At 40.8% G+C, this 25,025-nt stretch overlaps 1 protein-coding gene across 1 annotated transcript; it reads left to right on the top strand.

The window, feature by feature from the left end:
- Window positions 1–11,580: 11,580 nt before the first annotated feature.
- Window positions 11,581–12,686, top strand: LOC109239095 (titin-like). The gene is made up of 3 exons (XM_019405620.1): window positions 11,581–11,820; window positions 12,051–12,369; window positions 12,412–12,686. Exons 1-3 carry the CDS (start codon window positions 11,581–11,583, stop codon window positions 12,684–12,686), a joined length of 834 nt encoding a protein of 277 aa, XP_019261165.1.
- Window positions 12,687–25,025: the final 12,339 nt, after the last annotated feature.

Raw genomic sequence — 25,025 nt, 5'->3', positions numbered from 1 at the left:
ATCCCGTGGCCCATCTGAGAGGCTACTGCAGTAAGATGAGATGCGTCGGTGGGAAGGACAAATTATTGATGGCGTATTTCAGTCAGAGTCTGAGTGGGGCAGCTCTGGAGTGGTACACTCGCCAAGACATTAGCAGGTGGTACACATGGAACGATATGGCTCAGGCCTTTGCCCGGCACTTTCAGTACAATATAGAAATCGTTCCGGATCGCATGTCCCTCACCAAGATGGAAAAGGAGCCTACTGAAAGCTTTAGGGAATACGGGCTCAGATAGAGAGAGCAAGCTGTCAGAGTCAATCCCCCGATTGAAGAAAACGAGATGGTCGAGTACTTTCTTCAAGCTCAAGAGCCAACTTACTTTGGGAATTTGATCATGGCTATGGGTAGGCCTTTTAATGATGTGGTAAAAATGGGAGAAATGGTAGAAGATGGGCTGAAGTCGAGCAAGATCATGAGCTATTCTGCTTTAAAAGCCACAACACAAGCAATTCAGAACGACACAGGAAGCTTGCTGGGTGAGAAGGAACATGATGATGTTGCCATGGTTGTCTTAGGATCACGACATGGTCTGACGGATCCGCCTCATCAATATACTCAGCCTCAACCCCAACCCCAAACCTATCCCCGAGCTCCACTAATCCACCTCGGTGTTATCCTCCGAACAATGTCCGGTCATCTGTCCAACCACCGGGGCAATCCTTATGGCGAGCGCCAGCACCGCATAATGCACTCTCGCCTTCACAATATTTTTGAGCACCCAACAACCCTAGAAAATAGGGGCAGAGAGGGGAACAAAGGCAAAGAAATAGTTTCACGCCAATCGGGGAGTCCTATACTAGCTTGTTTGAAAAGTTAAGGCATTCTGGCCTAATTGAGCCACTCCTCGGCTATACTTCAGACCCATATGCAAAAGGTTTTGATCCTACTGTACGATGCATGTACCACTCTAACGTCCAAGGGCATAGCATTGGAGATTGTCGTGCTTTGAAAAGGGAAATAGAAAGAATGATTCAAGAAGGGATAATTGTGATCAAGGACAGTGACAGGGAGTATGTGAGTCCCCTTGGGAACTTGCTGACTGAAGTTAATGATATTGAAATTGGTAATGGTCCTAGTACTGTTGATGCAGAACTCAGTGGCTAAGATGTCGTGCTTGGTAATTGGAAAGACGCTCCATCTCTTGGCTAGCCGGGGAGGAGTCTTGGTGGTTTATTTTGTTGTTATTTCTGTTGTCCGAGTTATTTTTAGGGTTGTAATCCGGATATTGTCTTGTGACTCAAACCCTTCTATCCTTTTATTTTGCCTAGTTTGTTTAGTCGTAATAGCTCGTTTACTGTTACTTAGGTTTTTCCAGGGTTGTAACCCTAGTGTATTTTGCTTGTTTTGTTGTTTAAACCCTTTCACCGTCTGTCTAATGCAATTTCCTGTTTTCTGCTATTTCTAGTCAGTGTTTTTTTAGTTCTCTTTTCCTTTTATAGTTTCTTTCCTGCTGACTCTAGTGACATGACATGCACGCGTAATTCTCAGCCTGGTCTTAAAAGTTAGTTTAGTCATGAAGCAATGAAATAATTTTGAAGATGATAGGGACATTTGAGGGAAATAAGTAAAGGCATTTTGAGATCACTTCAAGCCCGAATTATGTGAAACTGGGGCAGATAGAACATAAAGAAGATACTTCGAAAGATGGTACAAGGTTCTAGGTAATGGCATGAAAAGTTGCCTTTTGCTTTGCTGGGTTACCGCACTACTATTCGCACTTCAGTAGGTGCAACTCCTTATTTATTGGTATATGGTACTGAAGCAGTGATACCCGCAGAAGTTGAAATTCCATCCCTTCGGATTGTTGCTGAAGCTGAAATTGATGATGATGAGTGGGTCAAAACCCGTTTGGAGCAATTAAGTCTGATTGACAAAAAAGACTGAGGGCAGTGTGTCATGGTCAATTGTATCAGAAGAGAATGACAAGAGCATACAACAAGAAGGTGCATCCCCGGAAGTTTGAAGTGGGTCAGCAAGTATTGAAACGCATCCTGCCGCATCAGGCTGAAGCTAAAGGCAAGTTTGCCCCAAATTGGCAGGGGCCGTTCGTGGTAACGAGAGTGTTGTCAATGGTGCTTTGTATTTAACAGATGTAGAAGACAAATGTGTGGATATGGCTATCAATTATGATGCAGCCAAAAGATATTATGTATGATTTCTTCGGTTTGTTTAATTGTGTTGTTTGGATTTTGGCATGCTTTGAATATTGGAATGAAGAAGACATTTTATTCTGCTATCTAAACACTTTATCCTTTGTTAACCCTTTGAGCCTTATTTATTTTCTTTCATATCCCTTTTTTGGAATCAGAAGCATAGTTTAGAAATACAGATACAGAAAAAGAAAAAAAAAAGAGAAAAGAGGAAAAGAGAAGAGAAAAAGAGAAAGAAAAATGGGAAAAGAGTAAAGAAAAGAAAAGACAAGAGAAAAAGAAAAAGAGAGAGAGAAAAGTACAAAAAACAAAGCAATTCCTATGTCATGAACTACGTTAGACCTGATTCCTTTTAAGGATACGTAGGCAGCCTCACGGTTCGGTCCCATCAAAATAAAAATTCAAAAGTCCCCAAGCAAAGAAACTGGGGCAGAAGTTGTGGTTGTTGTAAGAGATCTGATTCCAAAAGTTGTAATTTTGAGCCCTTTTAAGCTGTTTTTGAGCCTTTATGATACCCATTCTTTCTAATCCTATCCAAAAGACTACATTACGGTCCAAAGAAAGGCCTTCCAATCAATCTTTGAGTAGTTCCAAGTCAAGCGAGTTAGAGGTATGATTCACATCAGGGGCAACTGTAAGAACCCGTGAAATTTTTACTCAAAAACCTGTGATCTCGTAGTGCCAAGTTAGGAATATGTGTTAGAAAGCGGTCCGGACCCTTTGGATTGATCTGTGCATTAAAAAGTTAAGGAATAATATTTTCCCAGAAAAGTGCGTTTCTGCGGTCCATTATGCGATCGCATAATAGCTATGCGTACCGCATAGTTGCCGTAGAGTCAGACAGGTTTTTGGTTAATTTGAGGTCAACTATGCGGCCAATTATGCGATCGCATAATCAATATGCGGACCGCATAGTTATCGCATAATCCCCTTTGAATTTTTGCGAGGGGCAGTTCTGCGGTGCATTATGCGACAGCAGAACAGGTATGCGGATCGCATTCTTGCCTCATACCCGGGCAGTTTGTTCAGGTTTTGGGGACCATTTGTGGTCCCTTTTGCGGGCCGCATGTCTATTATGTGATCGCAGATTTTGTCAGGGCTCCTATTTTCTAACTTTTAAAAACTGACTCCATTCCACTAAAAATACCCCCTTAGACCCCTTTTATGCGATTTTTCCTGAAAATAGAGTGAGAGAGGGGGTTCTAGAGAGGGAGGGTGATCTTCATCAAGTCCCCACTTGATCTTTGCCTAAATCGTTGAAGATTATCAAGTAAAATTTGCTAGGCCTTCATCCTAAGAGGTAAGAACTTGTGCCCTAATCTATAATTTCGAAATTTTTACTAAAATAAGTGATCACGGGTGGGTTCGTGGGTATAAGAATTGACTATCTTGCATGCATGAGTGATAATGGGGTATGGGAAGATTGTGTGTTAAAAAGATGGCAATTGGGGTGTAAGGTGATGAAAATCTCTCACAAAAGGGGTCCTAGAACCACAACGCACACCTAGTGCTTGACAATATACTCAAATGAGCTAAAACCCTAATCATGTCTCTAATTCTTGGCTTAATTTGTAATTCTCATAAATAGCTCAAAGTTGCTAGGAAATTTCGGAATTTATTGTAAGGATTTAAGGAAGAGCTCCATTAAGGTATGTATGGCTAACCCTCTTCTTCTTAGTGTTGAATTCTTAGTGTCCAATTAGTTGGTGTGAGTTTCGAATTGATCATACTAGATGGATTGCACTAAAGTGTTGGGTGACGGACTGTTGTCCCAAAATATTTCTATGTGTTTACTCTGAATTCATGATAGTTGAAAATGTGATTATGTTCCCCAAGTGTTCATTATTTTCTTATGTGTGCATGCTTTATATGATAGCCCCCCCTTATCGTCTTGGATGATGAAACTACTTGAACGAATAAATAAGGGAAGACTTGAGTTGTAACAATGTACCCAAGTGCCAAGAAATAAATTAATAAAAAGAGGTGTTGTACCATGTAATGGGAAAATGGAAAGAAATGGGAACCAAGGAATAATTGAAAGAGGTTATGTCCCAAGTGAGATGGCTTAGCCGATCGGGCTGAGATCGGACGCCATGTTGTACACATGGTGGCATTTACATTGGATTTCTGATTATCATTGTGGACTTGGATATGTCTCACTTGGGATGGCTTAGCCGGTCGGGCCGAGACCAGACTCCGTGTAAAATCACGGCGTCATTATATTATAAGTTTTGGCATTTGGCACTAAAGAACATTAACCTAAAGGAATAGAAAGACTTAACCGGAACCATGTGAACCTTATTTGGTGTTTTCCCTTGTAATCCTGTGAAGTACTTGTTGATGTTATAACTGTCTTTTATTTGTTCACTGTTCATCCTATAAAGAATTGTGTTTGCTTTACATACTAGTACTATTCGACAGTACTAATGTCCTTTTTGCCGGGGGCGCTACATCTTTGAATGGATGTAGGTGGTTCCGTTGCTGATAGTGCCGATCGCAGATAGTGGTGCTCCCTTTCTCTCTTCACAGCTGTCTTGGTGAGCCCCTATTTCTCCCAGGGGTTTTGTAGTTCTTCTTTTGTGTAAATTTCCATACTTTGAGGTATAGCTGGGGCCTTGTTGTCAGCATTATCATTTTGGACTTTTGTATCCTTAGAGGCTCCGTAGATATTTATGTGGGTCATGTATGGGTGCCGGGGTGGTCATAGGATCACGTTGTATTTTGAAACTTTTCTCCACTAGACTGTCAACTGTATGTACTATTGGGAACTTAACAATGGCATGTTGCATTTAAGTACGAATCTAACTAGCAATGGTTATTCATTTAAATAATAACTCTCCCTCCCATGTTTAATAATTGGTAATGCATTACTTCTTCGGATATAGAATGAGTCGGGCGAGAAAGGTTAGATAGACTTGCTCGTACAGGTTCGCTCGGTCGCGCGCCAGTCGCGCTCCCCGAGGTTTGAGGCGTGACAGAAACACTCCGTTGTACACAAGGAAAACAAAAATGAGAGAGTCTTATCGGTGAAAACCTTCACAGGCACCATAAGGCGACGGTAAGTTGAGAGAAAGAACAAAATGAGAGAGGCTTGATGGTGAAAACCCTCGGGCACTACAAGTCGAATAAGGACCGTGAACCAGATTGGATAATCGGAGAATTGAAGCCCAGTTTCACGACTCAGAGGTACAACAAGAGTTGAACATTAGACTTGATTGACAGATTAGGCCACTTAATCAAAAGGTGCATGTCATGGTCATTAGAGTTGGTGTCCATATCTGATAAGTTTCTACTTTGTAATTTTCTTGTTAGGTATCATCTCTTTCCATTGTCCCTTACTCTGTTCCTTTTGTCTTGTTTACTTCCTCTTCTTGAGTCTTTTTGGTCAAAACAAGTGAGAAATGACTTCAAAATTTGCTACCAGCTTTCCAATTGCACAAAACGGAATCTGTCTTGCACATCAAAGTGTCATAAGTCAGGAAAGAACAGTAGGCGCACTGAGTTGGCAACAATCAACGTGTTTTGGGATTCATGTAAATTACAAAGGTTCGGTATAGGCCAATTCATGAGCAATGCAACAGATAAAGGGTATTGGGTTTGAACGGATCAGAGGTATTTTCTGTGATAAGGGTGACAGAGAAAGTGGTTAGTCAATAAACAGGCAAGGTCTTTCAAGTTGAAATAAAGGGTATCATGGCAAGTGAAGGAGCAATCGCCAACAAAGTCAAGGCCACAAACCAACCACCATGTTTAAACTTACAAGTTTTCTTTGTCTGAAACAGGGACGGAAGCTATGTTCATATCAAAGCTTGGAAGCTTGAAGTTTTCAGGTGTAATGCTTCAATTCTGCTTACGCAAAGGCTATTGAGAAGATCACACATCACCCCTTGGAGAAACACTTCCTAGTTTGGGTTTTCAAGTTATATTTTGTTGTAGGAGAGGCACGTCCTAAATCGAGATTTTACCCCTAGGAGACACACTTCCTAGTTTGGATCATATGAGTTTGTCACTAAGGTTTTACCCCTAGGAGACGCACTTCCTAGTCTAAGTCTTTCAAGTTATATTTTGCTCTAGGAGACGCACTTCCTAAATCGAGATTCCACCCCTAGGAGACGCACTTCCTAGTTTGGATCATATGAGTTTAAGTCACTGAGGTTTTACCCTTAGGAGATTCACTTCCTAGTCTAAGTCTCTCAAGTTATATTTTGCTCTAGGAGACGCACTTCCTAAATCGAGATGCCACCCCTAGGAGACGCACTTCCTAGTTTTGGTCATTTAAATTCATCCATAGGAGACGCACGTCCTAGTTGGAGTTTTACCCGTTAGGAGACGCACTTCCTAGTAGGGGTCTTTCAGATTATACTTGTTAGGAGACGCACTTCCTAGTATTGGTCATTTAAATTCATCTCTAGGAGACGAACTTCCTAGTTTGAGTCATTGAAGTTTCACCCCTAGGAGACGCACTTCCTAGTCTGGGTCTTTCAAGTTATATTTTGTTTTAGGAGACGCACTTCCTAAATTGAGAGTTTACCCCTAGGAGATGCACTTCCTAGTTTTGGTTTATTTAAGTTCATTCCTAGGAGATGCACTTCCTAGTTTGAGTCATTGAAGTTCCACCCTTACGAGACGCACTTCCTAGTCTGGGTCTTTCAAGTTATATTTTGTTTTAGAAGACGCACTTCCTAAATTGAGAGTTTACCCCTAGGAGACGCACATCCTAGTTTTGGTTCATTTAAGTTCATTCGTAGGAGATGCACTTCCTAGTTTGAGTCATTGAAGTTCCACCCCTAGGAGACGTACTTCCTAGTCTGGGTTTTTCAGGATATACCTTTTAGGAGACGCACTTCCTAAATTGAGATTTCACCCCTAGGAGACGCACTTCCTAGTTTGAGTCATTGATGTTTCACCCCTAGGAGACGCACTTCCTAGTCTGGGTCTTTCAAGTTATATTTTGTTTTAGGAGACACACATCCTAAATTGAGATTTCATCCCTAGGAGACGCACTTCCTAGTTTGAGTCATTTGTGTTCGCCCTAGGAGACGCATTTCCTAGTCTGGTTCATTGAAGTAGGAGACGCACTTCATAGTCTGGGTCTTTCAAGTTATATTTTGTTTTATGAGACGCACTTCCTAAATTGGGAGTTCATTCATAGGAGACGCACTTCCTAGTTTGGTTCATTCAAGTTTCACCCGTAGGAGACACATTTCCTGATCTGGGTCATTCAGTTTTTATTTTTAGAAGACGCATTTGCTGGTCAAAGTTTCTTGGTTTTGCTCACAGGAGACGCACATCCTAGTTGAGTCTTTAGCTTACTCGCATCATTGCTTCAATAGCATAAGTGGTTCAGAGTTTTGCTAACAACTCACAAATCTTGTGAGTAAAAACTGGGGCAGAAAATTTTGTTTGTTTTGTTGTTTTGATTGCAGGCACCCACCTGGAGAACAAGGGAATTCATTTAGAAATTATTTCAAGTTTCAAGTCAGTAGCAGGCACCCACCTGGAGAACAAGGGAAGTCATTTCAGAATTCAATTCAAGTTAGAAGTAGCAGAAGCTCGCGGCAAGAATGCGGGTCAACAGTCCGAGATGACCAAAGAAGAAGTTTCAATCCAAAAATAAAACAAAAGCAAAATAAATTTAAAAAAGAAAAATAAAAGAGGGAAGTGAATTCAAATGCAGAAGCAGATGAAAGATGCGAGCTGCTCAAGACATGGCTGAAGTCACGAGCACTGCCTGTCTGGTCTTGATAAGAAGAAGCCGTGGAAGGTTTAACTAACACTTGTAGCTAACAAGCATCAAGATTCAGATCAGAGTCCGCATGAAGAACCAACCAAGACTCAAGATCAAGCTTCAGAAGACTCATAGATAGGAATCTTGTAACTCGTAGCTGATAGGCTTAGTGAGTCTTTTGAATCTTGATTTTTGATGTAATAACAGGACCGCGGACCGGAACCTCGACGGAACGGCACTTCACTCGACTTTCTAACTCATCTCTTCCTCATTTTCCCGAACGACACTGACTTGATTCCTTTATATCCAAGGATATGTAGGCAACCTCGGAAGCAAGGTTCAGTCAGATCTTTCAAAAATGCTTCCCACGGAGTATCCAAACGGGCAAAGATCGCTCGTATCCGCTAAATTTATCTTTGCCCAAAAACTCTTCGTGTTTCCGAGCAAAGAGGGGCAGCTGTGAGCACGTGATTTTTCCCCTATGTGAAATACTCCTAGAAATTAAAGAAATAGATTTTTCCCCAATTGTTTGCAATTTTTATAAGATTTTTGTAGGATTTTTGTTAATTGTTTAGATTTCTATGCATGTTTACTTTTATTTATTAAAATCATAAAAAAATACCAAAAATATTATGCATTGCATTTAGATTTTGTGTTCACATTTTAGGATTAATTAATTAATTAATTGCTTTACTAAAAATGAAAATTACAAAAATGGCTCATTTTTACATTTTTAGCTTTAAAATTTGGATTATTAAGTTTTCTCTTTTAATTTAGGATAAACTGATTTTTATAAATATTATAGTTAGATAATTAGCTTAATTTTACAATTTGAATTAATTTAGGAATTTAATTTAGGTTTTTTATTAATTAAAGAAAGAAAAGAAAAGAAAAAGAAAAGGAACTTGAAAAAGGCTGGTTTTTAAATTCAATTGGGCCAAATATTTTAGAAGCCCAAATTTTCCCCCAACCCAGCCCAGACCGGGTCGACCCAACCCAACACCCAAGATCCGGACCCTTCTCCTTATTAAACTAACCTAATTTCCTAGACCTAGACCCTAAGGAGACACTCTAAGGAGATCCGCCGTTTATAATATAGAAGAGACCCCCCCCTCCTGATTTTTTTGATCTTCTTCGTTACTCTAGCCGCAATACACAAAATAGACCCCCCTGAAGATCGTCTTCTTCGAGACCCCCCCTCTCCCGNACTCTAAGGAGATCCGCCGTTTACTAATATAGAACGACGAACCCCCCCCCCCCCCAACTTTTTTTGATCTTCTTCGTTACTCCAGCCGCAATACACAAAATAGACCCCCCTGAAGATCGTCTTATTCGAGACCCCCCCTCTCCCGTGAAACTTTGTCTTCTGCACACCCACCCTATTCCAGCCTTCCACCCTCTTCATTACCACAACAACCCGCTGCCAGACCCATCTCCCTCACACGAACAACACCAAGCACATAACCCTTCTTCTTCTTAAAAAGGACCAAGAGAACAAAAACGAGAAAGGAGATCTCTCTTGAACAAAAAGCCAGCTGCTTCAGCCGTTTCCACTCTCAACCAAGAACACCAACCATCGCCGCCGCTGACCCCTTCTTCTTCTTCATCTCGCCGGTGACGACCTCTTCCAATTCCAGCCAGCAATCAGCTGCTGTTGAACACCATGAGCGCACATGAAATAACCACCAAATAATAGCTTCACGAAGTTCAGCCCTTCAGTCAATCTTTTGTTTGTGGGTTTTTATTTTCGGTGATATCTCAACAATTGTTGGTCGAGGTTCATCGAGGTTGCTGGCGTCGTCTTCGATTCGTACCTATTTTGGGATCGAGTTTGAGATTCCGGCAGCAGTAGTTGTCAACTTCATTTATCGTTGGAGAGTCGAGGTCCTTTGTTGCGTCTTGGTCGCGGTTCTTTGCTCGAAATTGTTTCAATTTTCTTATTGGATTTCAGATTTGAGGTCAGATTTTACTCTTGTCTTTTCTTAAAATTCAGTCTATCAATTTTTAATGCAATGAATTCATCTGTTTGAGATTATCAGTGTATACATTTGGTTGTTACTTATATTATCTTTATATTCTTTTTATTTGGCTTTAAAGGTTATTGTTGGATCTTAGCATATAATTCATTTAACTTGGTTAAGTGGAAGAATCTGAAACTTGAGCCAATATAATACTTACAATTTGTGTAAGTATATTTCGTAGTAAACCATTCTATTTTGGTCCTTCGTTGGTAGCTTGTAACATAGAATGGGATAGTTGATTCATATAATCTTAAACTTAGGAAAATAATCAATGACACAAAGAATATTGTTTCCCCCACGTTCACTGTTATGATTGATCACTCTTTGTTATTCTCAAAAAAATGCAAGCTTGTTGCTGTTGGTTCTGTTGATGGGTCTGTTCATACTTGGTCAGTATCAAACGCTAAAATGGTAAGCACTTTGGAAGAACACACGAACCCTGTTCTATGTTGTTCATGGAGTGGTCTTGGTAAACCTCTGGCTACTTCGGGTGAGAGTGGAATCATATGTAGTTGCTTATTTGAATTTCCTTAATGTGATTCACTTGAAAAATTGGACTTGGATTTTAGATGAAGTACAGTAGAATTGGGATTAAATTCGTGTTCTTGTCTTAATATAGATTAATTGAATCATCGTGATTGTGTACACGTTCGCGTGACATAATTGCGATCTTAAAAACAAAAATCGGGGTATGCGTCCGCGCAACTTCGGCCAAACTTTTTTAATAATAACAAAGCGTTATTAATTGTGGACACGTTCGCGTGACATGATTTTTGATGCGCCAAACAAATGGGTACACATACGCGTGACCTGTTTTAAGATAATTTCTTAATTAAAAGAGGCAAATGCACATAGGTTCTAAAATGAGTAATTAAACAATTTTATTAAGCCAAGGATGATCAAAGCGACTGTGCTAGAACCACGGAACCCGGGAATGCCTAACACCTTCTCCCGGGTTAACAGAATTCCCTACCCGGATTTCTGTGTTCGCAGACCGTAAATAGAGTCAAATTTTCTCGATTCGAGTTTTTAAACTGTTGACTTGGGACACCATAAATTATCCCAAGTGGAGACTCTGAAAAATAAATTAATAATCCCGTTTTGATTGTCATTTAAATTGGAAAAAACTCCCTTATACCCCTTTCGGGATGTGAAAAAGGAGGTGTGACACCATATGCTAATATGTCTCATTAATCTCTAATGATATTATCTTTATTCTCTTGGAAAATTCTGACTTACACAAGAGAATTCTCAATGAATAACCTAGTTCATCTAGATTACTTGGTATGTACTCTCTACATATTTTGAAATAATTACAATTGGATCATGATAAAAAAGAGAGTGCCACTTAATCCCAATCTCCTTCAAGTTTATCCATTAGAAACGAACCAGTTTTACCAAAAAGTAGTCCCACGCGCCATAATTGCCTAGATTTTAGGGAAGAGTCCAACGTCTTTTAAAACTGACTTTCCCGGTGTGATTACACTTCTGAACTTCAAAAGGAAATCGTTACCCACTCAAACTTCCCTCTTTATATTGATTAGGCTTAAACCATTTCTTCACTTTTAATCTTCCATCCATTAAAAATTTTCTTTATCTTCTCTCATCTCTTTTACACACACATCTCCTCTACACACATCAATGAAAAACCAATCTGAAAACTCTTCTTCACCTCCCAAAGAATCAACACCTACTCCTTCGATCATGCCTTCAACCACACCTATCTCTAAGAAATCAAGGTTCAAGATGCTTGCTCGTAAGACAGTCACTAACAGCGAACAAATCAAGAAAATAAATGAGAAATTCAAAGAAAGCGAGGAAGAGAAACCCCAAAAATCAGCAACTGAGAGGGAAGAAACTGTTTCATTTGAAACAGAACAGGTAACCTCTAGTCTAAGTAGTACTTCTAAGTCATTTCTGAAGTGGTTGAAAATTTAGAGAACAAGTTTGTGGTTGGAACGATTGCTGGGATAAAGACTACAATGTCTAGGATAGTTGGTGGTAAAAATAAAAAGTAAAAAGAAAAAGAGAGTGAGGGTGTTCAAGGAGATGTAAGAGGAAAGGGAAAAGGAGTGGTTGAACCTTTACATACTCCTGTTGGGTTGTTTGAGGAAACAGGGGAGATGGTGTTATGGAGTGAGGAACCTGTTGACGAGGAAGAAAGTTGGAGAGAAGAAAGAGGTAGTGGATCCAGTGATGCAAGTGCAGCTGAGGGGCTGGTTAGGTTGAGGAAGAGGTTCCAAGAACCTGTTCCATCTATGAAGGAACCCCTCGAAGAGTTTTTGAAAAAGGTGTCTGATAGATACAATCCAAAGAAGAAGAAAAGTTCAGGAGATAAAATTCCTCAAACTACTAGGGCACAGAAGAAGAGAAAGGTTGCCTCTTCTATCCCTGTAGAGATTCCTCCTAAAAGAGGAAGAGCTACAAGGAGTCAGAAGAAGTAGAGTGAGGCTAAACATGAATGAGCCTTAGAAGAGAGTAAAAGAAAAGCTGCTGCAAAGGGAAAGAAGAAAGTAAGTGAGCCTGTTGATGCAATTGAGATTAAGGAGATGGACATAGTTCTTCATGATGAAGACGAGGCAGAGGAGGTGGAGGTTGTGACTCCAAAGGCAATGAAAAGAAATACTTCCAAAAAGAAGTCTCCTTCAGAGATTGTTGATGTAGAGTCATCTACCTTAAGAACCAGGTCTACCAGGAAATCTAGGAAACTGCAAGTAGCGGAGGAGGAAGAAAGTGAAGAAGAATAGGAAACTGATGAGGAATAGAATAAAATGGTGAAGTTTGGAAAGATAAAAATCTTGAAAGGTAGACTCATCGGGTACTTGGACGAGGAAGGAATAGTGATGCTGCTGGAGAAGCTAGAACTCCAGGGTTGGAAGGACATGGTCCTTCAGGTGGAAGGAAGACTAGCCAGAACTGAGATTGTGGAGTTCATGGCAAATTGTAAAATCAAGAATGGCAGGGCCACCAGTGTAGTGAAAGGAATGAATGTGAGCTTTAACGACAAGGAGCTGGGAGAAATTCTAGGGGTATCTACTGAAGGGTACAATGACCACAAGAAGCTGAAATGGCCAAGCCTAAAAAACCTCCCCACCTCCTTTGCCATTATAAGAAAATTTGCTAATAATGAGTTAGAGTTACAGTCCAAGGATGTGTATAAAAGTGAGATGAAGCTTGCCCACAAGATGCTATTTGAATTTGTCAACAAGGTTGTTCTGCCCAGGCAGGAAAGAAGGCATATTGCAACTTTCATGGACCTGGTCCTTATAGAATGCTTGGATAGTGGAGGGCAAATAAATTGGCGGGGGTTTATCATCCAGCTCCTTGATAGGGTAATCACTAGCACTAAAACTCACGCCATACCCTATGGTTTCATTCCCACTATTGTGCTAGCTCACTTCAAGGTTCCTAAAGAAATGGGATGTTAGCACAAACAAAGATCACTTTGTGGCCAACACCTTGACTGTTTGTGACTATGAAGTTCATGCTGCTGATAAAGAACCTGGTTCTTCCAAGCGGATGCCTGTGAATAGCAAAGTGTGAGCCTTGGTGCAGGAGAGTGAGGCTAAGGACGCTGAGATTGAGAGGCTGAAGAAGAGGCTGGCTGTGACGACCCGGCGGGTTGTCTTAAGAATTAACGCCCCGATCCCCTATTAACTCCTTTCCCCGTGTTTATTTCTGCTATTTTAGTTTGCCGGGGATGTTCGGTTTTAATTTCGGAGAGCTTTTGGACACTTAGTCCCTAAATGAGAGCTTAAGTCATGTAAATTTTAACCATAGTCGGAACAGTGTGAAGACAGCCTCGGAATGGAAATATAATGGTCCCGTTAGCTCCGTTGGGTGATTTCGGGCTTAGGGGCGTGTTCGGATTGTACTTTGGAGGTCCGTAGCTAATTTAGGCTTGAAATGCCGAAAGTGGAATTTTTGAAGTTTCCGGTTCGATAATGAGATTTTGATCCAAGGGTCGGAATGGAATTCCGAGAGTTACAGTAGTTCCGTTATGTCATTTGGGATATGTGTGCAAAATTTCAGGTCATTCGGACGTAGCTTTGTTGGAGTTTTGATCAAAAGCGGAATTCGGAAGATTTTGGAAACTTAGGCTTGAATCCGATGTGTTTTGGTTGATTTGATGTCGTTTGAGGTGTTTTGAAGATTGGGTACAAGTTTGAATAAGGTTTTAGGATATGTTGATGCCTTTGGTTGTGGTCCCGGGGGCCTCGGGTCTGTTTCGGATGCTCAACAGATCATTTTAAGTTGTAAAAATGTTGCAGATTTTGCTCAGCTCTTGCAGAGGAATTTTAACCTTCGCGTTTGTGAGTGGACTCTCGCGTTCGCGAAGAGTCAGTTGAGGAAGCTGAAATTTAAGCCTTCAAGTTCGCGAGGGAGGCACCGCGTTCGCGAAGGGTAAGCTTGGGGAACCATCGCGTTCGCGAGGGTCTTGTCGCGTTCGCGTAAGAGGATTTTAGTCAAAGTCATTTTTGTGCTTCGCGAACGCGAGGCTTTGACCGCGTTCGCGAAGAAGGATTTAAATGCCTGGGCAGAATGTTTTAAACGGTCTATTTCGCGAATTTTAGCCTAGGTTCCTCCATTGTTAGGCGATTTTGAAGCTTTTTGAAGAGGGATGAAGAGGGATTCAAGGGGAATCACTTGGAGGTAATATTTTTGACTTCATAACTCGTTTTATGTGATTAAAGACCTAATTAGTGGTGGAAAATTTGGGAGAAATGGGTAACTAGGGCTTGAGTTTAAGAGACCTAGAAAGGGGTATTTGAAGGGTCAATTGAACTCCAATTTTAGTGTTCTTGTTATGCATAGACTCGTGAGAGTATGAGGATATCAAAAATATAAATTTTACCCGATTCCGAGACGTGGGCATGAGGGGAATTTTGGTCATTTTACCTAATTTCGTGTGTTAGTTTAGAAATTAGTTTAGAATTTGATTGTAGAATCAGTTGCTTGAAGTGTTATTTACAATATGCAATTGAATTGAATAGATTTGGGCCATTTGGAGTCGGATACTCGTGGCAAAAGCGTGGTTTTGCGTTGACTTGCGCTTGTTCAAGGTAAGTGGCTTGTCTAACCTTGTGTGGGGGACCTTTCCCCTTAGGATTGATATTGTGATAATTGAAATGCCTTGTACGTGAGGTGACGAGCGCGTACTTGTGCTAATTGTTGGAAATCTGGTTTTTATTTCATTAAAAATAGCCTTGAATTGTGTTATTCTTTTCTTGCTTACACTACTTGGAAATTTAGCCTGCTGTTAGTCTAGAGAAGCATGTCCACTTGACTAAATTGTTCTATTTGACTTAACTGCCTTATTTGTATTACGTGAAGCATGCTAGGTTAGAATTATCTATCCGACTTTGGTCTGAAATTGATTGAATTGAGTTCTTGTTGTTGCTGTGTATTTACTTTGGGACTACGGGACGGTATCCCGGGAGCTCCCCTGTATGTTTACTTTGGGACTACGGAATTGCATTTCGGGAGATCCCCCTGCACTTTTACATTGGAACTAAGGGATTGCACCCGGTAGATTCCCAGTACTGAGTATTTATATTTGGGACTGCGGATGTAGTATTCCGGTAGATCCCCGCGCATTTATAAGTTGGACTACGGGACTGCACCCGAGAGATCCACTGGATATGATAATTATATTTGGGGACTACAGGACGGTATCCTGGGAGATCCCCGGTTATTATCTTGGGGCTGAGCTGTATTCTTTTACTATGTTTTACTTGCCTCTGTAATAGCTGTTGCTGTCTTTCATATCTTGTGTTACTTATTTACGTTGTTTATTTCACACTGTTAAACCTTATATCTTATTTAACCTCAGTAGGGCCCTGATCTTCCTCGTCACTACCCAACCGAGGTTAGGCTTGGCACTTACTGAGTACCGCTGTGGTGTACTCATGCCCTTCCTGCGCATGTTTTCATGTGCAGATCCAGGTACTTCGACGACCACCCCTGAGGCGAGGCGACTGTTATAGCGACTTCGAGGTATATCTACCGCATCCTCAGACCGAGGAGTCTCTTTCTATTCTTGCTGATAGTATTAGCCCTTTTGTATTTCAGTTCTTGTTAGACATTATGGAGTTAGAGCTATGTAGTACTTCTTAGCTTGTGATTCATGGGTATCCGGGTCTTGGATTTATGTGTTGGTTTTGAGAGTTAAATATGGTGTATGCCGAGCGACACATTTATAAATTGGTTATTTCTTATTTCTGTTTTAAATTGTTTTACTTCCGTAAATTTTGGTTTCTTTTCCGTAATTTAGGCTTACCTAGTCGTAGAGACTAGGTGTCGTCACGATGGTTCACGGAGGGCGAACCGGGGTCGTGACAAGTTGGTATCAGAGCTCGAGGTTCATAGGAGTCAAGAATCATAAGTCGGTTTATTAGAGTCTCGCTGATTGGTACGGAGACGTCTGTACTTATCTACGAGAGGCTATGTAACTGTTTGGAAAATTCTATTTCGTTTGATTTCCTTGTCGTGCGAGATTTTTGATATCACAATTCTAAACTTCTGTATTTTACTCTCTCACAGATGGTGAGGACACGTGCTACTCGAGATGACCAAGTAGCCGCGCCCCCTACTGGAGCCGTTAGAGGCCGGGGCCGGGGTAGAGGCTGAGGACGCGCTCGTGGTACAGCCAGAGCACCCGCGAGAGCTGCCGCTGAGGCACCACCAGCAGTACTAGCCGGAGTCCAGACACCTGATGCGTCTGCCACTACTACTCCAGCACTCCAGGAGACTTTGGCACAGTTTATGACCATGTACACCACTCTAGCTCAGGCAGGGTTGCTTCCCCTTGCTGCAGCTACGTCCCAGGCCGGGGGAGGAGCACAGACTCCCGCCGCCCGCACTCCTGAGCAGCGAGTGCACATTGATCAGGTCCCAGAGGCTATTCTTGTACAGCCGGTAGCCCCAGCCCAGCCCGAGTAGAAGGCAGTAGCTTCAGAGGAGGAGCAGAAGAGGCTTGAGAGGTTCAATAAGTATCAGCCTCCGACCTTTAGCGGACTAGCCTCAGAGGATGCCCTTGGATTTCTTGAGGAGTGCTACCGTATCCTCCATACTATGGGCATATCAGGATCGAGTGGGGTTTGTTTCACTACGTTCCAGCTTCGAGGAGCCGCCTATCAGTGGTGGCGTGCTTATGAGTTAGACAGTCCGGATGAGGCAGCTTCCCTGACTTGGGCCTAGTTTTCAGATATGTTCACGAGGGAGTTTGTCTCCCAGAGTCTTAGGGACGCCTGGCGCACGGAGTTTGAGCATTTGCGCCAGGGTACCATGACTGTCTCGGAGTATGTTGTCCGTTACACTGACTTGGCTAGACATGCACTAGCTTTGGTTTCTACGGTTCGCGAGAAGGTTCGCCGGTTCATTGAGGGGCTTATTCCCAACATCAGATCTAGCATGGCTCGTGAGTTAGAGATGGATATATCTTATTAGCAGGCGGTGAGCATTGCTAGGAGGATTGAGGGTATGCATGCTAGGGACAGAGAGGAGAGGGAGGCCAAGAGGTCTCGAGAGTCAATGTCACGCCCCAAAAACCGAAGAGCACGACCGGCGCTCAACCGAGTAAAACCGACTGAGCAAGCCTGTTAGGTTTCATTCTACCCAAACTAATTCATGAATAAATAGGAGATGGACTCCATTAATCACACTTAGTAAGTATTTCATTAACAACTTCCATTTCATTTCCATTAGCAGCTTAAATCATAATTATCAAAATATTACAAGTTTTATAAATCTTTGCCAAACATCATTATTTCTAGTTTAATTCCAATACCCGACACTACCCACAACCTGTCTACGGAGCCTCTAAACACAACTGAAGAGTAATGTAATATGGAAATGAAGGTAACAAGGCTCCGGCTATACCTCAAATACAAAGTACATGATAAACAGGTGAAACAGGACCCCGAAACGAAGTGGGGCTCACCAAGTAAGCTGAAAGGATGATGCGGCACTAGCTGCGACCAACACTGCCTGCTATAGAAACACCTACGTCCATTTAAAGACGTAGCGCCCCCGGCAAAAGAGACGTTAGTGCCATCGAATAGCACTAGTATGTATAACTAAACACCATCTAGTTAGAAAGAACTTTCATACAAGAATTAGAAATCACAAGTATAACTCAAAACTTTAAACGATTACCACATTATCAAATAAAAGAATCATACAACTTTAACATCATTTTTCCATAGCTTTTAGTTTGGGGCATTTCACACTATTTATCATTTGTTCACAATACCACCGCTATCTTGAGCGGAGTCCGATCTCGACCCGATCGGCTAGGTTGCCTCATTTGAGACATATACTTCAATCACAATCTCATTTTCCCCTTATTCCGGAATTCATTCACAATACCACCGCTATCTTGAGCGGAGTCCGATCTCGGCCCGATCGGCTAGGCCGCCTTTCCAAGACATTGTTCCCTTCTCATTAATCAATTCGTTTCACATATATCATTTCATAGGCACTTGGGGCCACAACTTATCACATCATTCTTGGCACTAGGCCGCATTTTTACATCGTTACCAATTTCAATATTAGCTTTGCCATTTAGGACAGTAGGTGCACACAAGAGCAATTTAAATTGTAAGCATGGATAAGACTTCACATAGATGGCACAATATATTCAGCTTCAATCTCGATTTAAGGTCTAAGCATTTCAATACATAATTCATACCCTTGCCCCTTTCAATTTATCAAGATAGCACGTTGATCATGTCGAGACACATTTTTCACACATATAAGGTTATAACACCATCTCATGTAAAATAACAAGCAATGCAACAATTCAACTTTAATCTTACCATGTTCACACAATCACCGACGAAGCTCAATTTCTAAAAGGCGGGGTTTTAGCCATACATACCTTGTTTAAGCTTTCCTTAAGTTACTACGACGTTCCGGAAATTCTAGCAATCCCAATCTACTTTGAGACATAACAAAATTGAACACAAATTAGGAAGGTATTCATGGTTTCAGCTCATTTGAACATTTTATTAAATACTAGTTGAGCATCTTGATTTCAAATCTCTTTTACAAGGTTTCCTTCATTCCCCAACCCAACCTTTACTTATTTATATTCAACAATCTTTCCTACAAACCTAATTTGTACATGCATGTATACATAATACTATTACACCCAAGAATCATACCTCAATAACCCATCTTATACCCCAAACTCGAAATTAAAGTCTAATGTATAGAACCTTACTTCTTAGATGAAGAACATGTGATTGGGTTTTTTGATTCTTGAAGACTTGAGCAAGAGATGGGTGATTATGAAGCTAGGTCCCTCCTTTCTCTCTCTATATGCTCTCATCTCTCTCTAAAATCAGTAGGAAATGACCCCAAAATGAACCATAAAGCCTATATATTAAAATGGGGTCGGGTCATGAAAATAGGAAGATTAACCCTCCGAATTCGGGTCTGCGGTCGCATAATGGACCGCAGAATGGGTATGCTGGCTGCAAACGTGTCGCAAAACTCGGTGCCTAAAGCTGGGCTACACTGGTCCAATTTGCGACCAGATTTGCGATCGCAGATCGGTTATGCGGACCGCATAATGGTTTTTTCGATCGCATATCTGACACAGGATTGCATTTTTCCAGTCTTTGGTAATTTGATCATAACTTTGTGAATGTCCAAATGATGAACGGTTTGAAGCGTTTGAAACTAGACTCGAAGACCTTTCATTTGATAGGTTGCTCATCACACAAAACCATATATATATATATATATATATATATATATATATATATATATATATATATATATGTATATATATATATATATATATGTATATATAGGTATGGTCATCCAAAGTGGGGACTTGTGCGAACTCATTTGGAATTTTAGCCTATTATGAAATTTTCCAATTTGCCTTAGACTTGGGCCTTTCCTTGGACCCCAAATTACTTACCATAAGACTTATACACATATTTATCAAATCCAATTGATGCCCATCATGTTAATAGCACATAAAATATTATAATCAGCCTACTTGGCACCACAAAATCCTAAATTACTTAGCGATTTTTTTTTCCGCGGCCTTAAATTCTCCCCCGCTTAGGATCATTCGTCCTCGAATGAGAGGTAGAGCCCGCCCTAAACACCTAACATAACATATCTCTTTTCTAACCCACCTCAAGTCCCTAAATTTTGATTAACTCCCAAATTTTACAGAAAATTCGGCAGAATTTCCTTTGTAACTAGGACTATCCACCTGTCAGGGAACCACCAAAACCATCCTAAAAACACATCCACAACTCGACAAAGCACCATAATGCATATATCAATAACACGAACCTCAGCAGTACAAGCACTACACTATCACGATGATACCTGGGCATGGTCTGCACATTTTTAAATCATAACACCTAGAAGGTACTTTTCAAATCAAAACCAACTGCTATACCATCAAGAGAAAATACCTTATTTCCACAACTCTCTCGGCTTTCAATGTGGCCTCTTATGCTTACAAGCCTTGCCATAACACATTCACGGAAACAACCCCAACCTCCAAACTTATCTAACAAGGATGACGACTAGATACCTCACATAAGCTAACTATCCATTAACTTTACCTTCTATAATTTCCACCGAAATGAAAACTGAGTGAGAAGAATCTGTCTTCACAAACCTGCGAAACTTCCCCTTAAGCTGATCAAGCTGCTGATCACTCTGGTCACCCGGATCTTGCTGACTGATGCACAAGGGATTTCTGGCTACCTTCTTAGACATAGACATATGAAAACACTGAATATATGGAGAACAACAATGGGGAAACATCATACTCATAGCGCGGCATAATGTGAACTACACTTATTTCACCTTCATTATCAATTCACGTAACATCTTCAGGGGGAAAATGTTGGGAACAACCTGTTCGCCCTCCTAAATTCTAGATATCTACGCGAACACACACGCTAAACCTTTGATGACCTTCAACGATTACACCAAGATGTGCTATAATAAATTGACCATAAAATTACCTACCGAATGTATGTGATCACAGGGTGACTTTGACACGTTTGAACCTTTAATACCAAATAGATTCGATACAGTAAGGAGCAACAGAGTTCAAGATTGGGCTGGAATTATTCAGGAATCCATTTATGCGCCGAGCAGAGTATTTCATGAGGTTACATACTAAGAGACACGAGGATTTCTATTAATGATGCTGACATGGTTTAGTCCAGGTGACTACATCAATTATTAGACAAATAAGGCATAGGGGTAACTCGTACATTGGCAATAGGAACCATTAAGGAGGAATATTCAAGCACGTGACCCAGTTGTCTTATGGAGCGTAGGGAAAATCTGTTTATCAAGAATGAGAATACTCTGGCACCTTGAACGCGATATGGGTTTCAAAATACATGAAGTTCAATTACACTCTTAACATTAACTGACACAAGGAATCTATGCCACAAGCCTATGAGGATGAAAAGAAGTTGAACACTCATGAGATTATCACATTTCATACAGCTTAACCCTTCCTGATAATTGATCATAGATGAGAGAACTAAAGATACGACCACTTGTCTTCCAAATCAATATGCTCATGTTACGTGCAAAAATCTGAAGGCATCTAACCTTAACCTTTCACGAGTGAAACCACATAGCATAGGACATCCTGCCATAGGGGTGAAATCATGTATTGGTTAGAGGAGTTCCAATGGTTGACGTAATGCTCCGGGAAGAAAGACAATTAAAACTCATATCCTTCTTAAGGAGGTGGAATGTCAGGGGTAGCAAAATTTCCTACACATGACAATGACGTTGTTAATAATCCTAGAAGCCGAGTGAGCAGAAGGCCACGTAACCCATCCAATCCGACCCATTTAAGACATTTGAAAAGGGGACACACTTTGGTTTGAAATCATGGCAATTTAAGTTTGAACTTTAAGGAAAATCATTACTTTTGAAACCCCTGAGACAAGCCCTCGTAGTCCTAGAAAATCATCAACAATGGGAAGAAAATACTTAAAACCATTACGAGTTGGTATAAAACAAGGCCTCAAAGTGCCCACATGGATAAGTTTGAAAGAATGAGACATCTTAATGCATTTATCGGGAAAAAGTAAGCTAGGTTATATAGTCACATGGACAAGTAGAGCAGGTAGATGATTGTTTAGGAGAACATTTCATAAGGAGTGCGAGCAATATCTTTTTATCCTAACAAAAGGAACATACCCTGACCCTTGACGCCATAAGGCATAAAATTAGATTCACGAGGAGAGTTACCAGATGAAAATAGATAGTAAGGCAGCACAACTAAAAGTACCGCTTGGAATCGACAAGCCTAAACAGAGTCGAAGACATTAGAAGTCTGTAGAAAAGGGGAAATGTGCCCACTCTCAGGGCGCTTGTTGAGTACATAAAAGTGAGGTTAATTAAATCAGATCATATAGTTGGATAACTAGTCAAGACATTGAGATAATATCGCATTGAAGATCACGGGTAAACTACACATGATGCAAGACAAATGAAAAGAAGTGAGAGAGCCTTATGGAAGTAACCTTTACATTGTAACCACTAGGAATGGTGGTAATATAAAGCGATTATGAGAAGCTACATTTTTTAAAGAAGATCTCTGTATGTAGTCATGTGATGTATAGCTCCAAAATTCAAAAAAAGTCCAATTACGTTTAGCAACTCTACTTCACAAGGAAGCACTACAGCACACTTCTACACAACCAACTATTACCAGCCAAATTGGGAGACGCTATAAGACTTGACAGAGAGAGAAGCTTTGGCATACGAATGTGTTACTAGGTGTATTGCTCCTTGGTCATCCCAAAACCAAAAGGCGAGAGTTAGACTGATAAGCAAATCATTAGACTAGCACATGTGTAGATAATCCATTATCGAAAGGAGATCATTCAATCTCAGCAATTGCGGCATGCTATCAACCTTTGATGAACTCGAAGTGAGGTGGGAACCCAATGAGATAGTATAAAATAATTATGGAAGGTTTGCAGATGTTCATAATGAGTTCTCCATGGATTTTGACTTGAGAAATACCTAGATGCTAATGAAAGACAGAAAGACAAGAGAAACAGACATTGTGCTACGATAAGATAACCTCCAAAGGTGCGCTTGGTCTTGACGGAGAGCCTAGTAAGGGTCCTTACAAGAAAGGAAGTGTTACAATGACACATAGAAGGATATGTTCTCTCATGGTTATCGAACAAGTGTTGGGAAACTAGCACAATGAATTCACTAACTAAGGAACACAACTAAAACATGTTGTGGAGGTGTAAAGAGAAAATAAACATTTGTTATAAGCTCGACATGCTTCTGCTATATTAACTCCTAACTGCAATATACGACGGCGCCACGAGCAACCACAATACTTGGACGAGGTGAGCTACTTACTGCGGGATGTCCCAAGTGGACACGAAAGTTATGGCGACACAAGATCTTGCTATGACGGGGATGTGAGGATCTCAATTTTCAGAGAGACTTTATGCACACAGTGATCATTTCGATTGACATGCACTCATGTGATAGGTGTTAAGGTATGCTCTTATGTTACTAGATAGGGAGAAGCTTTCATGATGATATTCGCAAGAGAGTAGATTGACTTGTTCAAACCATATAAGCCATATACACAACTGAGTAAAAGAGTGACTCGAGAAGGATCGCAACACTGGGATGCTTTACATGGAACTCGACACCACATAGGTAAACTTTACGACGGTGCATGCATAGGCACAAGTGGGCAGATGTTGTCCATTTCAATAAAATATTCTGTAAGAAATTCATCAAGTATAGTCCCTTGTTAAGAATTTAGGAAATGCAAGTCGGAAGTATAATCCTAGAGTCATTGTCATAACCACATTCAAGGACACAATTATAGAACTTAATTCCACAAGAATGTAAATAAGAGGATTTGTAATAGAGTGGATTCACGAATAATGCATCTCGTTCAAAGAGTCGATACATGCAATGTTTTGTTATTCAACACCTTGTTAAGACCATGTTTATGAGAATTCTTCAATATGGATGTACATATACAACGAGTAGAAATTTTGATCTGACTCACTTAATGACTTTAGGTTGGTAGGGCAATAGCTTAATCGATACCCCTCGACTCCACATCCCTAACGTACGTAGGTAACATACTGATATACTACATGATCTGGTGGTGCATAGACATTAATATGAACAAGGGTACTCCCCTTAGCAACAAGTTCTACCAATGCCTCCATGGCTCGATACGTTCATCTAACAAACTCTTGGAAATCTCCCTCAGATTCAATGGTGGGGTTATTTCCTCCTTACTGCTTCCAAAATCATAAATTACTCATCTTGAGGTTAAGACATAGAATGGAAATTAGCTCCCTATCTTGAGCTCTACTGCACGATCTGGAGTATCAAAGAAGGGTGAAATTCCTAAATGTCCGAATAGCCTCCAACTTATAGATGTGGTCGACTACACACCGATAAGAAGGACTCTACTAGACACGGCTCCGAGACATCCTAGGACACTTTAAAACCGTAGGATCTGATACCAAGTTTGTCACGCCCCAAAAACCGAGGAGCACGACCGGCGCTCAACCGAGTAAACCCGACTGAGCAAGCCTGTTAGGTTTCATTCTACCCAAACTAATTCATGAATAAATAGGAGATGGACTCCATTAATCACACTTAGTAAGTATTTCATTAACAACTTCCATTTCATTTCCATTAGGAGCTTAAATCATAATTGTCAAAATATTACAAGTTTTATAAATCTTTGCCAAACATCATTATTTCTACTTTAATTCCAATACCCGACACTACTCACAACATGTCTACGGAGCCTCTAAACACAATTGAAGAGTAATGTGATATGGAAATGTCGGTAACAAGGCTCCGACTATACCTCAAATACAAAGTACATGATAAACAGATGAAACAGGACCCCGAAACATAGTGGGGCTCACCAAGTAAGCTGAAAGGATGATGCGGCACTAGCTGCGACCAACACTGCCTGCTATAGAAACACCTACATCCATTTTAAAGACTTAGCGCCCCCGGCAAAAGGGACGTTAGTGCCATCGAATAGCACTAGTATGTATAAC

The sequence above is a fragment of the Nicotiana attenuata genome, unplaced genomic scaffold, assembly GCF_001879085.1.
Source record: "Nicotiana attenuata strain UT unplaced genomic scaffold, NIATTr2, whole genome shotgun sequence".
Lineage (NCBI taxonomy): Eukaryota > Viridiplantae > Streptophyta > Magnoliopsida > Solanales > Solanaceae > Nicotiana > Nicotiana attenuata.
This window is presented reverse-complemented; position numbering and strand designations above follow the sequence as displayed.

Coding starts and splice junctions, on each gene's coding strand:
- LOC109239095 (XM_019405620.1), top strand. CDS start 11,581: ATGAAAAACCAATCTGAAAACTCTTCTTCACCTCCCAAAGAATCAACA. Junction 11,821..12,050: donor TTTCATTTGAAACAGAACAG/GTAACCTCTAGT, acceptor GGGTTGTTTGAG/GAAACAGGGGAGATGGTGTT. Junction 12,370..12,411: donor AAGAGGAAGAGCTACAAGGA/GTCAGAAGAAGT, acceptor AATGAGCCTTAG/AAGAGAGTAAAAGAAAAGCT.